Source organism: Trematomus bernacchii, unplaced genomic scaffold (assembly GCF_902827165.1).
Source record: "Trematomus bernacchii unplaced genomic scaffold, fTreBer1.1, whole genome shotgun sequence".
Lineage (NCBI taxonomy): Eukaryota > Metazoa > Chordata > Actinopteri > Perciformes > Nototheniidae > Trematomus > Trematomus bernacchii.
This window is the reverse complement of record NW_022987656.1, coordinates 803095-821479: the sequence shown is the minus strand read 5'-3', so window position 1 is coordinate 821479 and position 18385 is coordinate 803095. Positions and strand designations below refer to the sequence as shown.

General features: G+C 41.9%; 1 protein-coding gene across 1 annotated transcript; it reads left to right on the top strand.

The window, feature by feature from the left end:
• Window positions 1-864: 864 nt before the first annotated feature.
• Window positions 865-18004, top strand: LOC117486649 (general transcription factor II-I repeat domain-containing protein 2-like). Its single transcript, XM_034135156.1, has 3 exons — window positions 865-2249; window positions 3041-3335; window positions 17912-18004. Exons 1-3 carry the CDS (start codon window positions 865-867, stop codon window positions 18002-18004), a joined length of 1773 nt encoding a protein of 590 aa, XP_033991047.1.
• Window positions 18005-18385: the final 381 nt, after the last annotated feature.

The window sequence follows — 18385 nt, the reverse complement described above, 5'->3', positions numbered from 1 at the left end:
GAGTCCAAGCTCTACTTCGCCGTCCGCCTCACTTTCGGGTGCAGAAGTAGCCCATGCATTTTCAATTCCTTCTCCGAGGCACTCTGTTGGATCCTGCTGAACGTCATCAGAATCCCATCCGTTCTTCACCTGCTGGATGATTTTCTTCTTATAGATCCCCCATGGGAAAACTCAGGTGCTTCACTGCTTAAATTGAAACACTGTTTCCAAGAGCTAGGCGTCCCCCTATCCACGGAGAAAACCATAGGCCCCGTCTGGAGTTCCTGGGCATCACTCTCAACTCCATAGAGATGAAAGCGTCTCTCCCAAATGACAAACTGCAGCGCATACGCGACATCACTAAGTCCTACTGTGCACAACACATCATTACTAAACAGCAGCTGCTCTCCCTTCTCGGGCACCTTAATTTCGCCATGCGCGTCATCCCACAGGGACGCTCATTCATCTCCCGCCTCCTGGACGCAGCATCAGCTGTTAAAAACCTCCACGATCATGTCCCTTTAGACCAGTGGTCCCCAAACTAAGGCCCGCGGGCCGGATACGGCCCGCCTCCACATTTGGCCCGGCCCCCTGAACAATACCAGAGACGCATTATGATTTTTTTTTCAGTCTGGCCACGCGAATCCTAGACTAGCCCCTGTCAAATAGAACAGAATAATGGCGAAAAGGTTAGGTAAGAGAAAAATTGATTCAGAATGCAGGGTATTTAACCTGCAGTGGTCAAACGATTATTTTTTTGTTCAATGGAAAGAAAAGGCTGTTTGTCTCATCTGTCAAGAGGCGGTGGCGGTATTCAAAGAATACAATCTGCGCCGACACTATGAATCCCGTCACAAAGACAAGTATGATAACTTGCAAGGCCAAATGCGAGCAGACAAACTCTCAAAGCTAAAAAGTGGACTTTTAGCTCAGCAGAATACATTTGTACGCCAAGCTCAGCTGAACCAGTCATCCGTTCGGGCCAGCTTTCGGGTTGCTCAACTGATAGCAAGCAGCGGTAAACCTTTCACTGATGGAGAGTTTGTCAAGAAATGTTTGAATGCTGTCGCGGAAGAGGTGTGTCCCGAGAAGAAAGATGTCTTTAATGCCGTGAGTCTGTCGGCGAGTACAATCACCAGACGCATTGAAGAAATCGGGGGTAATGTATATGCCCAGCTGCAGCAGAAGACGAAAGAATTTGACTTTTTTTCATTAGCACTGGATGAGAGCACGGACGTGCAAGACACAGCGCAGCTGCTCATTTTTATTCGCGGAGTTAGCGCAAACTTTGAGATGTGCGAGGAGCTGGCAGCCCTCCAAAGTCTCAAAGGGACTACAACGGGGGAGGATATTTTCGGCAAAGTATGCCAAACCATGGAAGAGTTGGACCTAGACTGGTCAAAGCTTGCCAGCATCACGACTGACGGGGCTCCTAGTATGGTGGGCGCGACTCGGGGTCTAATAGGACGCATGAACCGGGAGATGGAAGAACGGGGTCTCACCGCCCCGCTACAAATCCACTGCCTAATTCACCAGCAAGCACTGTGCTGCAAAGTGTTGAAGTGGGATTCTGTCATGAAGGTTGTGGTGTCATGCATAAACTTCATCAGAGCAAAGGGACTTAAACACAGGCAGTTCCAACAATTCCTGTCTGAACTGGAGTCTGCGCACGGCGATGTGCTGTACTACACAGAGGTCCGATGGTTGAGCCGGGGCAGAGTTTTGAGGCGTTTTTACGAGCTGCTACCCGAAATTAACGCATTTCTTCATTCAAAAGACAAAACGGTCCCAGAGCTGATCGACCCAGAATGGAAATGGCACCTCGCATTTTTAACAGACGTGACAGAAATGCTGAACAGCCTTAACTTGCAGCTACAAGGGCAGGGGAAACTCATTTGCGACATGTATTCTCACATAAAAGCATTTGAGGTGAAACTTGCGCTGCTTTTGGAACAAGTGAAAAAGCACAACTTCATCCATCTCCCTGCTACCCAAAACCTCTCTGCAGAGAACCCAGCGGTCCCGTTCCCAGCTGAAAAGTGTGTGGAAGCACTGGAAATGCTGAAGGCGGAGTTCGGTGTGCGATTCCGGCAACTACGTGTTAATGCAAAAGAAATCCGTCTTTTTCAGAACCCCTTTCTTGCCGACATCGATGAAGCCCAGCCTTCTTATCAGTTTGAGTTGGCCGAGTTACAGAACTGTGATGTTCTGAAAGACGCATTCAAGCCCAACAGTCTCATTGACTTCTATGCCGCCCTCCCAAACGACACGTACCCTAACATAAAAAAAACACGCAATGAAGATGTTTACACTTTTTGGCAGCACGTATATCTGCGAGCAAACCTTTTCACACATGAAACACCTGAAAACTCAGATGAGATCAAGATTGACAGATGAACATCTGCATCAGTGTTTGAGACTGGCTGTGACTAGAATGGAACCTGACATTCAACTTCTCACCAGCCAGATGCAGGCCCACAGTTCACACCGATGAACATACATAGGTAAGATCACTTTTCTGAGTATAAACAAATTTAATCATAATAAAATCTACTGTGATAAAATCCATCTCCACAACCATACTGGTAGTGAAATGTATTGTGCTGTGTAGGTGCTGTATCACTTAGTTCGGTTTCTCAGCCTGCTTGCTTTGTGGTTTTGCAAACAGCGGTGTCTACAAGCCTACTGGAACCTACAAAAGGATTATAAGGAAGGAACACAAGAACTTTGAGAGACTGCTCATATGAGTCATTTGAGTAAGAGATTCTGCTCTGACAACTAAGCTAAACTTTTACCTGTTAAGATTGTGCACGGCACAACAGAAAGTTAATGTTCAGTGGACTTTTTTTCTGTGAAGAACCCAGAGAGGGTTATTTGGTTATTATTTATTTCATTAATAGTGTTATTATTTATTTCCTGACTTTTTTTCTGTGAAGATCCCGGAAAAGGTTATTAATATTTGGTTATGTGTGGCTTTCTGGAAAACAATAAATGTTTACGTTTAGGCACCCCTGCGATCGTCACACTTTTTCTGTTACAAACTGACCCCGGCCCCCATCAGAGAAGGGAAAGGTTATGTGGCCCTCACAGGAAAAAGTTTGGGGACCCCTGCTTTAGACGAAGGATGCCGCTCAAACCTGCACTTCTGGTCCCTCCTGCTCGACCAATGGAACGGTGTCACTTTTTTCTACAACGACATAGTGCACTCCTCAGACTCAACAAGGCTTTTCACGGATGCCGCCCCATCCGCTGGTTTTGGGGGTTTCTTTCAGGGAGAGTGGTTCGCAGGTCCCTGGCCCCTCTCCTTCCCTAATCATGCCACATCCTCTGCCCTGCACGAGATCTACCCAATCGCAGTAGCTTGCTATGTGTGGGGCTACCTCTGGCTCCGGAAACGCATATCAGTGCTATGCGATAACTAAGCAGTGGTCGGGATCATTATACCGAACACGTCAATGAAACACATTTCACCCATGCACCCCGGTGTAAGATAGTGCAACAATGTGTCTCATTTGTATGTTAATACACCGCTGTGCTCCTGTTCCTTATTTTATTTTTGGTCCCAATGATTAGGTTGATTTGGTTAACCCCAACACAAATTGAGAAAATGTTCGCTCTCATTACATCGCTGAACTACTTTGATAGCAGTAATAACTTGATTTCATTACATGCCCAGATAGATAGGCATTGTGAGTTGAGGCATTCACGGAAGGAGAGGAAGAGCTAGAGTTAAATTCATTAAGTGAAGTGAAGCAGCGGAAGGCGAATGAATGATCTGAGGGACCTTCATCATCACAAGAAACCTTTTCCTTTAAAGAGATCCAGAGTTACACAAGCGTTTTTGTTTCATCATTAGATGCTGGAAAAAAAAGATTGCACTATAAAATAATTCAACTGTCAGGGACAGGTTTTTCAGTCACACCGCTATCGTCTCTTTGCAACAAAACTCTTGACCTTGGACGAGAAAAGGATTTCAATTAACATCTCTCATGTAGTGTTTTCACAGCTGAGGACAAAAAACTGAAGAGTCAAGGATTGATTTGTTTCCATTATTAAACATATCACATCTCTGCAGTGTATTGTCTGTTGCCAGGCTTGGCAGGGTGTTTCACACACAGTGGAAAGTCATCTCTCCCAGGAGTGCGGTACACTGAAAATCCCCAGCATAACTAAATAGACTGGCCTTTGCCATTATGTTTGCTCCAACATAACCTTCAACGTTTCGCAGAGGCTCCTTCTCAGCAGCACGGACCCCCTGCTACTGCTCTGCAGAGGGGAAATCCTAACTCAGAGAAACATTTGGTCATTTTTAGAAGCTAGCAGACATCCCTTTGGCAGGGAAGTGTATCTATAGAGACAGTGTCATTAATCAGCAGCCATGTAAAACTGAGCTATTACAGTTTATCATTATTTCCAGACCAGCATAGAATTTGCTTCTCCATTAAATGAATAGTTAATAATTTTAGGAGATGATAAGATGATTAATACCACTTTCATATGTATCAATCAATTGCACTCTCATATTGAGCTATAACCAGGAAATGGTATGTCTAGGGCAAAGACTGGACACTGGGCTCCATTCGAAGATTAAAAAAAAAACACTGACCAGAACATTCAAAGCCTACAAATGTACATTCTGTACATGTATTTCATTTGAATCCAGAAAAATGTAAACATGTAATGTAGGGGTGTAACGGTTCACAGAATTCACAGTTCGGTACGTTCCTCGGTTTGGGGGTCACTGTTCGGTACGGGTTCGGTACAACAAGAAAAAAAAAAAATAATAATTCCAGGTTTGTTGGTATTTATTTTTGAACAGTAGTGCAAGTTTCAGTATAAAAATAAGGAACTCTAACATTTTGAATAATTAACTTTATTACAGTTAAAAACAAACCACAAACAGCACCACACACACTCAGATGGCCATATTATCTATGGCTGATGTCAAACAAAAAGGTTTCAACAAGCTGTAAAACTAAAAAGAATGTCTTGAAAATATTACAAAATAAATAATAAGAAAGTGTTTCAAGGGCGCATAGCCGTTGAAATATATATGCCAATAGCTTCCGTTATTTATTTTGGTCTCTCGGCTTTCATGTCTATTGGCTTCTTAAAAACAGCGGGGATAAGCTGTTGAACTGCTATTGTCTTTTGCCGGGCTCCGGTGATTGGCAAATCTGGCTGATGCCTACTAATATGATTTAGCATGTTTGGCGTGTGTTACCATTAGCATACCGCACCGCTGTCGAACAACGCCTACACACCGTCCTCTTCCGATCCAGCACTCGCACTCCATCCTTATTGTAGTCCACAGGGAACCCGAAATGTTCCCACAGCTGATTTAAAAGAAGCAGGTGGGTCTTCTAGCTCCTGTGTGTTATCTGAAATCGCCATACTAACTTTTCTTCTTCTTGTACTTCGTTAGTTTTGTTGTTGTGTTTCTTCTTGTTCTTCATTTGTTGTTTAAGGGCTGGCAAACTGCTTTTAGGCGCAATACCGCCCCCTGGATTATATATAGTGTAATGGATACTGCCCTGAGTCAGTGACAGACTTTTTTCCCACTCATAAAAAAGGCGTATTCGTCGTGTGACTGCATGTGTCGAACCGTGACGTCCAAACCGTGACGGTACGGGACGGATACCGTTACACCCCTAATGTAATGTAAATAACACTATGCAATGTTGTTGTAAGTGCAAGGTTGCTATGACAAGGGCAGAGAGGCATATTTTTGACAACTCAAAACCTTTAGTGGAGATGTTTGTTCCAAATGTATTTAATAGGAACACCAAAGCAGGATTACTGCCAGTATCAGCCAAATGTTTATGTGGAGCATTCTGCTACGATGTTGCCCGATTTGTATTTTTTCCATGCATGTGGATTTCCTTGTTTACATTACCGCCAAACTTCTGACTAATAAGAAAGACGTTCTACATGTAATTGCTAGCTCTGCTTCTTTGTACACGCCCTTCAGAAAATTACATTTTTAAAAAGTGCTCTGCTTTTATTTGTGCATTGTGAGGTTGAACAAGACTAAATAGAAAATCAACCAAAAGTAATAATGTCGCTTGGGACCAACCAAACGCACTATGACTTGTAAAAGTGAATGATTCCTTTAAGGCCTGGTCACATCAATGTCTAAAACAGTTTGGTTATGTGGCAAACTTAAGCAAAACTTGTTCGTTATTCAGCTTTGGTGAAGTTTGATATGTGAATTTGCGACATTGGCCAATGTGAGCCAATGCTAATTTGACTGTAACAGAGTCCAAAAAGGAGACGCTATTCTAAGTTGTTAGCTGTGTGTGTGTGTGTGTGTGTACCAGCCACTTTTGTGTATACCCTCCTGTCTTCCAAAGTGTCTAGAACGACAGGCCGAATAATTTCACCGTGCCACTGTCTGGAATGACCAGGCTTTTAATCATTCTGTGTTTCTCCTCTCTTCTGCCTTTCGTATAGTTTCTTTCTGTCTTTCTTACGCTCCTCTGTCTATCACATTCTTTCCCTGACTATCTTGCTCCAGGTTCCTATTTTCAAATTTCTCAATCTCTCACTGTCTTTGCCAGCCATGTCTGAAGCCAGAACAAACACATCAGTGAAATACCTGAGCTGTCTGCAGGGTTTGGCTGCACATCGCATACAAAAAATATGATTATAGGGCGTGCAGAAATAAAAGTCGAAATCTTAGCCCCCTTTGCTGCACAGTTCAAAAGAAGCTATGACAGGAAAATCAAAGAGGAGGGATATGACTGAGCCCGCAAGGTTTTGGTTCAATCTGTTCATCAGCATCATTCTGTGGTGCCTGCAGAAGTGAGACATAACAGTATATTATTATCTGTGAGATTTATTTTGGTATTCTGTCTTATTAATAGTTACTGATGGTGGGGATTTGAACATTGTTATGACCGGCTCGCGGGCCACAACAAAAAGAGAGGGAGGCGTAGGCGGGTTTCCGAAAAACCACGGCATATTTATTGTGGTAACTCAAAAACAACACAGCAGCGGGTTCTGCAAATAAGCTCCGATGGTACGAATGAGAGGATGGGCGAGGGGAAAGGTTCCCGGCGAGGGTTTCCCACAGCAGTCTTGGAGAGAGTCGCGAAGGCCCTGTGACTCTGGGCAGCTGGGCTTATGTAGAACCTGGGGTTCTGTCCAGGTGTCCCCAGTAATGCTGATTGGCCTCCTCAGCTCCACCCCCGCAACACACATGCATCCTAACTGGCACTTACCGGCCACAGACTCTGGGGCGGTCCCCAACGGAACCCTGGCACCTAAATTGACCATTCTTATGCCACCTATACATAAATGAAATATTTTACAAACTACAATCCACTGCACGACTTTGAAGAACATAATGCCCCCCAACCAAAAAATAAACAACTAAATCACTGGAAGGTATCGGCTACACTATCAACCTACTAACTACCATTTTTCTTCAATGATCTTTTTGTTTCTATTGTAGAATCCTGACCTTCCACTTACGGTATAGCAAGGAACTGGGTTTCAATACTCTATACTTTATATTAGCAGCATACAGTGGGGCAGGTATTGTCTTGAACAAAAGCTCCCAGACATTCCTTTGAAGAGCAACAACAGCAAATTGCTGAATTGTTGCCTCTCTATTGAGGCTAAGATGTCTTTGACCAATTTCTAACAAGTTTTGTTCTCCTTTTTTGAGCTTGCTATTCAATAACAGTCTTTTTTCTTAAGCCTTGATCCCAACATTATGTTTTATCCTTCAATTCGACAACGACTTTTGTTGTAAGAAAAGGATTTAATCGGATCATTAAGAACGAAAGTAAAGGTCAAGCCTCTATAAAGTTTGCTATATCAAAAGCCTTTTGCATGTATGCATGTGCTGCGTGTGCCAGCATGAAAATACCGTGTGGTCTGTGATGCTAAAATAATCTTATGGGAATGATTTGGACTATTAAAGATGTAGCCAATTCCGTCAAATTGCATTGATGACTAATGGAGCTTTATATCTATAGTCTCCCTTTTATCTCTTTGATGTTTAAAGATGAATGGTAGTAGAAGCTTCAAGGTTATAAAGAAAATAAATGTTGCATACTTAAAAGCATTGTCAAGCACTGTTTGTTATGCCTTTTCCATTGTATCTCAAACTAAGTGAGGTATTTAAACATCACGTTTTTACTCTTGCAGTGTTAAGATGGGAAAGATAAGAAACCTGTAACATCACGTCATTACTGTTAATGTTGCCATATTTTGGTTTATAAATGTCATGTATAGGTTTTTGTCAGGTTTATGTTATGTTTTATACATGTTGTTGTATATATTCTGTGTTTAGATTTAGTTTTTATGTTTAGTCATGTAACATTAATGAACAAGGATCAGCGCCGAAAACATGCACTGTAAATTAAACCTTATGACCTTTACTTGCCATGCTGATCAACATAATAATTGTCATATTGTATCTTTTTGTCCCCAGTCCATCATTTCACATGAGTTGTTTTGGACTACTAGCCAAATATAATAAATGTTCTACCTCAAGCTAGTAATTATTATTATTTCAGTAAACTAAAAGCCAGTGTCACATTCTTTCATGTGTAACTGTCATTTTAACATTTGGGACACAAAAGGATTCAGAGGGTTGTGCTCCTACAACCACCAACAAATATGCTGTATTCTAAAACAGCAGTTAAAAATAATCCACTTGAGGATTAATCCTTTTCAGAAAGGACAAAATTAATTAGCTTTAAAGGTCTCTTGACTTTGATGTGTTCACACTGCGTTTTCTCCTCCACCTTTAATGTTGACGGGGAAATTGATGCGCATTATCTGAATGTCATCGCCTTATGCAACCATTTTTTTGGAGCTCGACGTGAGATCGATACCTTTGTGTTTGCTTTGATGTGGTCCGTGTGACATTTTTAGCATCCAGTCATCATTAATTCATTGATATCTCCAGAGTGCTCAGAGGTGTCGAACGATGACAGAGCTGCTGCCTGTCAGTTGAAAAGAAGGTGGAAGCTAACATTAGCATAGTTGTACTTCAACAAGCCATATGGATATCAACCCAAGTAAAACAGAGTCATTTTATAATAGGTAATGCTGAGGAATTGTTAGTGAGGCAGTAGGAAGATATCATCTTGAATTTAAATGATTGAGAACAGTGTTGGCTATTAATTAATCAAATTATGGATATACACCCTACGATAACCCTTTAGGCTGAATTACGGTCTGTAATTGTAATTACTTACAGTATTCACAGTCCATGTCTGTCATTCTAATTACTTACAGTATCCACAGTTCATGAACTAATTAAACCTAGTTATTTCAGCCCCTTCTTTTATTTAAAACTACAACAATTAGACTTTGGTACGGACGACGTATGTATTGTAGAGCCAGATAGAATAAAGTAGTGACCATTGTTAATTGTTGCTCGCTTAATCTACACAACATTATAAAAAAGAAACAGCATTTTATACCCTTTTTTTATTCATCACCTCCACTAAGAAAATGGCTTTTTCCCCTCCGTTTGTTTGTCAACAGGAAGCGGACATTCAACCGTCTCAATACTCTTTTTAGAGGGGAGTAGCATGTGCTGAGTATAACCCATTCAATTTTTCAAAAGGTGGATTCATGAATTATTGTTCACTCTGGTCTGGTGCAATATACGTCATTCAGAGTCTAGATTTGGATTGCCTGCAGGCAGCTCTAACAAGCAAATAGGCCATCTTGGGGAAAGTAATGAGCAACATGCTTGTTAAACTAAATCATACACACTGTTGAACCTGGTTCTAGTAAAAATAACAACTAGAGACAATCTTGCAATGGGATCACATCAGCCGTGACTCCATGGGCGTAAGGTATAATCCATTCCCAACTTCTTACCCACCTACGTTGGGCGCCTTGACTTGGACCAACATCTGACCGTTGAGCGGCCCGACCAAGCAAGGAGGCAGAGGCAGAGAGTTAAAATATAACCCGGTGTGGGCATTTATTACTCCTTGTGGTACAAGACACAGCCTCAATCTTACTGTCTCATGTGAACACAGTCACCAGCAACAAGGATCTCACACACCTTACAAACAGGAAACACAGAGCCTAAATACACACACACTAATTAATCAACAAGACACAGGTGAGGGTGGAGCAATTAGACACAGGTGAGGGGGGAGGAGACAACACAGGGCACCAGGTGCACACAATCAGCAGCAACAGACATGGGGGACATCTGTGACTGCATCTTGAATGTAGTTTTCATTATTATTAGGGCTGTCAGTCGATTAAAATATTTAATCGCGATTAATCGCATGATTGTCCATAGTTAATCGCGATTAATCGCAAATTAATCGCACATTTTTTATCTGTTCTAAATGTACCTTAGAGGGATATCTTTCAAGTTTTTAATACTCTTATCAACATATGAGTGGACAAATATGCTTTATATGTTTGTTTATTATCATTTGAACAATGACAAATATTCTCATGAATATTAAACACAACAACCTCTGAACATTACAAATATTCGCTTCAAATCAACCTGGAACCTCTCTCATACAATAATAGTGTGTGTGTGTGTGTGTGTGTGTGTGTGTGTGTGTGTGTGTGTGTGTGTGTGTGTGTGTGTGTGTGTGTGTGTGTGTGTGTGTGTGTGTGTGTGTGTGTGTGTGTGTGTGTGTGTGTGTGTGTGTGTGTGTGTGTGTGTGTGTGTGTGTGTGTGTGTGTGTGTGTGTGTGTGTTGGAGCTATGTGCAGCTCAAGGCATATATGCTCCAACGGGAGCTGCCTGGATGCTGCAATCATGTTGCGCGTACTATCCGTGCTGAGTGTGCTGACTATTCGTACAATGTCCCACTGTCTGGCTACCTGCATAAAGTCAAGTGCTCGGCGCAGTTGTCGGCGAAATGTCATTGAAACAGCTCCTTATATCCGTTAGCGCAGCTAGCTAGCACCAGATGCTAACAACAACACGTAAGGTGTGCCTCGCTCGCGTGAGTCGCGCCACACATACACACTCCCTCCCGGTCCTCCCGATGGCCAGTCCGGGCCTGCCAGTGAGCGTGGAAGTGTGGTCTGCCACAAGCGGGCGGTAGGAGCGGGGCTGTCAGCATCAGTGGGGCTGTCAGCATCAGCTTGTCGATGGTATTTTAAACTCGATGCGCTCTGAAACTACGGCGGCCGAGGACAAAAAATACACATGCGTTAATCGCGTTAAAATAATTAGTGGCGTTCATTTTTTTTGCGTTAACGCGTTATTAACGCGTTAAATTGACAGCCCTAATTATTATATATATATATATGAGAGAGAGAGAGAGCTCTGTTTTCCAGCCTGAGTCTATTTAATTGATTGTTTTGGTTGTGTGTGATTTTAATTAATTTGTTATAGGCAAGGCAAGTTTATTTATATAGCACCTTTCAACACAAGGCAATTCAGAGTGCTTTACAAAAATGGAAGACATTAAGAAAATGGCATTTAAAATCAGTCATTAAAAAGAAAAGATAATAAAATAAACATTAAAAGAAAAAATACATGGATAAAAGTTAAAAGTTACAGTGCAGTTTAAGATGTGAATAGTTCAATTAAAAGCAGCGGCAAAAAGATAAGTCTTCAGCCTGGATTTAAAAGTAGTAAGAGTTGCAGCGGACCTGCAGGTTTCTGGGAGTTTGTTCCAGATATTTGGAGCATAATAACTGAATGCTGCTTTACCATGTTTAGTTCTGACTCTGGGGACAGAAAGCTGACCAGTCCCTGAAGACCTGAGAGTTCTGGATGGTTCATAATTTAGCAGTAGGTCAGACATGTATTTTGGGCCTAAACCATTCAAAGCTTTATAGACCAGCAACAATATTTCGAAATCTATTCTTTGACACACAGGAAGCCAGTGTAAGGACTTCAGAACAGGAGTGATGTGATCCACTTTCTTAGTGTTAGTGAGGACTCGAGCAGCGGCGTTCTGAATTAGCTGCAGCTTTCTAATAGATTTTTTAGTGAGGCCTGTAAAGACACCATTGCAGTTGTCGAGTCTACTGAAGATAAAAGCATGGACAAGTTTTTCCAAATCCTGCTGTGACATTAGTCTTTTAATCCTAGATATGTTCTTTAGGTGATAGTAGGCTGATTTAGTAACTGTTTTAATGTGACTGTTGAAACTCAGGTCAGAGTCCATGACTACACCTAGATTTCTGGCTCTATCTGTTGTTTTGAACATTGCAGACTGAAGCTCAGCGCTAACTTTTATACGTTCTGCCTTGGCTCCAAAAACCATTACCTCAGTTTTATCTTTGTTTAATTGAAGAAAGTTCTGACACATCCAGTCATTGATTTGTTCAATGCACTTACTCAGTGTTTGAATTGGAGCATAATCTCCTGGTGAAATTGTTACGTAAATTTGTGTGTCATCCGCATAGCTATGGTAACTTATTTTGTTGTTTTTCATTATCTGAGCCAGTTATAATTAAATGTATTTGTTTTATTTATTATATATGATTTATATATTTGAATATTATTTCACATTTAATTTGCAATGTTGAATGTTCAATAAAAAGTTCTGTTTGAAAGGATGTACTTGAATTATTATTATATATTATCATTATGTCAGTGGTCTAAAATGGTCTTACAACGGTGCCGACAATATTATCGTTTATCGCAATAATTTCCGGTAAAATGTATCGTCCAACAAAATTAATTATCGTGACAGGCCTAGCGGTATGCTAATGGTGTAGATCGTGTTCGTTGTTCCCGAGTCCAAGAGGAAGTTAAAAAGAGACAATTGGAGACTCGGAAAAGTTCAAATGAGTAATTGAATTAAGTAACGTGGTTTTGAAACAAACAAAGCAGGTCAACACAGCAGACCACACTTCCACGCTCACCGGCAGGCCCGGACTGGCCATCGGGAGGACCGGAAGGGTGTGTGTATGTGTGGCGCGACTCGAGCGAGGCACACCTTACGTGTTGTTGTTGTTGTTAGCATCTGGTGCTAGCTAGCTGCGCTAATGGATATAAGGAGCTGTTTCAATGAAAACAGAGGAGCGACATTTCGCTGACAACTGCGCCGAGCACTTGACTTTATGCAGGTAGCCAGACAGTGGGACATTGTACGAAAAGTCAGCACACTCAGCACGGATAGTGCGTGCAACCAACATGATTGCAGCGTCCAGGCAGCTCCCGTTCGAGCATATATGCCTTGAGCTGCACATAGCTCCAACGATCCATCACAGGGTCCACACACACACACACACACACACACACACACACACACACACACACACACACACACACACACACACACACACACACACACACACACACACACACACACACACACACACACACACACACACACACACACACACACACACACACACACACACACACACACACACACACACACACACACACACACACACACACACACACACACACACACACACACACACACACACACACACACACACAGTATTATTGTATGAGAGAGGTTCCAGGTTGAATTGAGGCGAATATTTGTAATATTCAGAGGTTGTTGAATATTTGTCATTGTTCAAATGATAATAAACAAACATATAAAGTATATTTGTCCACTCATGTTGATAAGAGTATTAAAAACTTGAAAAATATCCCTCTAAGGTAGATTTAGAACAGATCAAAAATGTGCGATTAATCGCGATTAACTATGGACAATCATGCGATTAATCGCGATTAAATATTTTAATCGACTGACAGCCCTAATATTTATATAAATATATACAATTTCAGAGCAGAGCACTCTCATAATAACGTAACACTATCAGAGACTGGATATATCCCCCCTCTCCCCTCTCTGGTCGCTACAATGAGGAAAATAAATTACGGGCCACAAGTTTTATTTAGAAGTATTAAAAGTAAGCAGAGGACACCAAACCAACTGAGACCTGTCTGTCCGCTGCATCTACGCACACACTGTACCACACACACCTACACCACACACACGCACCTACAGCTCCTAAAGCATATAATCAGGCTACAGCCGTTGTGTATTTTATTATGTGAAGCACTAAATGGTTTTAGAAAAATATCGACTCTTTGTTTGTAGATATCTCCTAAACTAAAGCAAATAAAGAGAGTAGGCCTGTTATACTGAGTGATATATATTATACACACTGCTCTGCTTTCTGCACGGACCTCACAGCTGTTCTCACTGTAAATATCGCGTCGGGATGAAAGCAGTTAATAAAATAATATCCAGGGGATGCATGCAGAGCTGTCATTGGCTGAGATAAGTCCGGCCGTGCATCACGATTCTTTGAAACATCTCTGTTCCCGGAAATGCATCCACGAAGGAGCCGTGGAGGACCGTGGAGGACCCATCAGTGTATCCTCGGTTATAGCTCCTCCAGAGAGCCTCCTCGACGCTCGGTCCTCGATGTGCATTTAGAGAAATGAGATTCAACATGGCGTGCTAAAATTCATTTCCGGGTCACTACCGGAGGACCGAGGAATAGAGGAGTCGAGGAGGGGGATTTGATGAAATGAGAACGGCCCCGAGTGTCCGTGCTGCGTGTGAATATCTGATTCCTGGCTCCTCTTCTCATTGGCTGCTTCGACGATGGGCGGGTCTTCATCCCCTTCGTTTCTCTGGATTCATTTTGAATAAAATAAGAAGATCTAGACGTTGTGTGTTTAATGTGTAACACCACAAGCCTTTCCTCCTCATATTCTCATTCATGACTTTTTATTCTATACATTCTGACGGCTGTAAACATAGATGTGAAATCGGAAGTGACATCATGTAACACCGGACGTGACGTCATGTAAACGACGGGGTTGTCCTTCAAAATAAAGCTTTTCAAAATAAAACGGTGCATCCATTCAATATTCAAGTATCATATTGATTTTAATTTCTTACAATGGTAACACACGCCAAACATGCTAAATCATATCAGAAGGCATCACCCAGATTTAGCAATCACCGGAGCCCGGCAAAAGACAACAGCAGTTCAACAGCTTATCCCCGCTGTTTAAGAAGCCAATAGACATGAAAGCCGAGAGACCAAAAGAAATAACGGAAGCTTTTGGCATATGTTTTTCAACGGCTATGCTGCGCCCTTATGCAATAGTAGAGGACCCCAGCTTTTATTGATTGTGATTGATTCACTATCTTATTATTTATTTTGTAATATTTTCAAGACATTCTTTTTAGTTTTACAGTTTATTGAACCTTTTTGTTTGACATCAGCCATTATAGATAATATGGCCATCTGAGTGTGTGTGGTACTGTTTGTGGTTTGTTTTTAACTGTGTAATAAAGTTAATTATTCAAAATGTTAGAATTCCTTATTGTTAAACTGAAACTTGCACTACTGTTATATAAATAATATAATATATAATAAATAAAATAAAATAAAATAAATAAAAAACAAACCTGGAATTATGCATTTGGGACTTTTTTTTGCTTTTTCTTGTTGGACCGAACCCGTACCGAACCGTGACCCCCAAACCGAGGTACATACCGAACCGTGAATTTTGTGAACCGTTACACCCCTAGTACTAACTATAAGCTTTATCAAAAAGGAAGGTCTTAAGCGCATTTAACCTGTTGAAAACCACAGTGGGATGTGTGAAAGTGGAGAGATGTGAAAGTGGAAAATATCTGATCTTAATAGTGTTTCTAGCCACACACTTTGGTAGAAAAATGTATTCCTGATGTACTGCCTGTCAGTAGTTCTTTGGTGAAAAATGCTTTTTGTGCCACAGTTTTTTCCGTAAGCCCTGTGAAACAATACATTTAAAAGTGAGTATCTTTAGAGAATCCACCATAAACTCATCGTGTGACATGACAACTCAATATTAGGGCTGTCAAGTTAACGCGTTAATAACGCGTTAACGCAAAAAAAAAATTAACGCCACTAATTATTTTAACGCGATTAACGCATGTGTATTTTTTGTCCTCGGCCGCCGTAGTTTCAGAGCGCATCGAGTTTAAAATACCATCTACAAGCTGATGCTGACAGCCCCGCTCCTGCTGCCCGCTTGTGGCAGACCACACTTCCACGCTCACCGGCAGGCCCGGACTGGCCATCGGGAGGACCGGGAGGGTGTGTGTATGTGTGGCGCGAGCGAAGCACACCTTACCTGTTGTTGTTAGCATCTGGTGCTAGCTAGCTGAGCTAACGGATATAAGGAGCTGTTTCAATGAAAACAGAGGAGCGACATTTCGCCGACAACTGCGCCGAGCACTTGACTTTATGCAGGTAGCCAGACAGCACACTCAGCACGGATAGTGCCGCAACACAGCTCATACACACAGGCATATATGCCTTGAGCTGCACATAGCTCCAACGATCCTCCACACACACACACACACACACACACACACACACACACACACACACACACACACACACACACACACACACACACACACACACACACACACACACACACACACACACACACACACACACACACACACACACACACACACACACACACACACACACACACACACACACACACACACACACACACACACACACACACACACACACACACACACACACACACACACACAGTATTATTGTATGAGAGAGGTTCCAGGTTGAATTGAGGCGAATATTTGTAATGTTCAGAGGTTGTTGTGTTTAATATTCATGAGAATATTTGTCATTGTTCAAATGATAATAAACAAACATATAAAGCATAGTTGTCCACTCATATGTTGATAAGAGTATTAAAAACTTGAAAAATATCCCTCTAAGGTACATTTAGAACAGATAAAAAATGTGCGATTAATTTGCGATTAATCGCGATTAACTATGGACAATCATGCGATTAATCGCGATTAAATATTTTAATCGACTGACAGCCCTACTCAATATGTCTCCATGTTATGGTTGAGAAAACCGTTTGTCCTCTGTTGATCATGTTTACTGCATATCCAACATTCATTTCTATGATACAAGATTTAAATGCTACATAATGGCACCATAAATAGATTTCCAGTCACAGTCATATACACTGTTTCCTCCCTACAGACCATCATCCCTCTTCGGAGGCTGCTATAAGCTCAAACACTGGATTCACATGCAGTCGATAGTGGATACCGCTCTGAGGCCTAAATCCCGTCTCACAGCCAAGCTAGTGTTAATACAAGGAGATTTGTGAGCCCCTCGCTACAAGCAACAGGCAGAGGAGAGGGAGAGCCAGCCATCCAGATCAAATGACTCAACTCTCCTGAGTGCTATGCGCTGTCAACATGAAGGATGCCATCCTTATTTCTTTTGATTAGTGAGTATAAATCCATGGGAAACAAAGCGAGGAGGATTCCCTAGTTTACGCTTATGTGCAGAATGGCTTGACCACACTGTTGTACGACATGCTTTATGTTGTCTTTCATGCACTGACCTCTTCTTTGTGGTGTGTTTAAGACTAGAACCGCCAGAGGTCACTGTATACCTAAAACCGCCAACGGGTAAAATGTACCCGCTATTAGAATGCATTGATTTTCAAGGTACAATGTTCTTTTATTTATCATACAAGAACAGTGAGTTTTGATCGCACAGGGATGAAACTTATACCAATAGAATCTGTGGACTCTCAGCTTTTCATATGATATAGTTTGTGCAGATAGCATGAAGTATAAAATATCGCTACCAGTGCTGATTTAAACGCTTGGTGTTAGACTTGTGTTTCGTTTAGGTAAAAATGGTTCATATCGACGATAGCCTTTTACTCATAAAAAAACAACAACATGACAATAATATAATATAATAATGTATTTTTTATATAATTGAACAGCAGATAACACAGAACATATAAAAATAACGCAAAAGATCAGAGAAGAAGAAAAATAACCAATTAGAACACATGGATCATACAACGCTTCACACACACTCAAACACAATTGATGCAAACATTCAGCACCTTGGCTGTGCATTTGCCACAAACAGCATCCCCACACTTGACACATTTGCAGAATGTTTTATTCTGCATGCAGTGCGCCTTCACCATGCAGGTCATTCTCCTGCGCTCTTCTGCACCGGTGAAGGGCACGTCCGCAAGTGGTGGTGCTTTTGATGCCATCCACTAAGCGCGCAGCTCGTGTGCCAGCTGAAGCATGAAGTCCCTTCTCGGTATGTTCTGGCTCATGCTCATTCCAATGTCTCACCAAGAAACACTAGCAGGAGTACATGGCTTAGGAGATGGCTGAGGAGATCGCTGACGGCAATGCAGACTTTTAACCAAAACGGCAAGGATGACACAAAGGAGCAGGAGAAAGACTGCTGAACATGATGCAATAGAGCATATCATTCTGGGCAGAGACAAACCCTTCCTAGAGGCCAGGTTCATTAACACATTTAGAGGTGGTTCACGGCTGTGCTGAGGTGGTTTTCCCCCGTAGACGTCGCGAAGAGACGGAGCGGCTCCACCTGTTGCTGCCTGCTTTCCACCTGTCTGGTGTCTGCGATCT

Coding starts and splice junctions, on each gene's coding strand:
- LOC117486649 (XM_034135156.1), top strand. CDS start 865: ATGCGAGCAGACAAACTCTCAAAGCTAAAAAGTGGACTTTTAGCTCAG. Junction 2,250..3,040: donor GCCGCCCTCCCAAACGACAC/GTACCCTAACAT, acceptor GGCCCCCATCAG/AGAAGGGAAAGGTTATGTGG. Junction 3,336..17,911: donor ACGAGATCTACCCAATCGCA/GTAGCTTGCTAT, acceptor TTCTGCATGCAG/TGCGCCTTCACCATGCAGGT.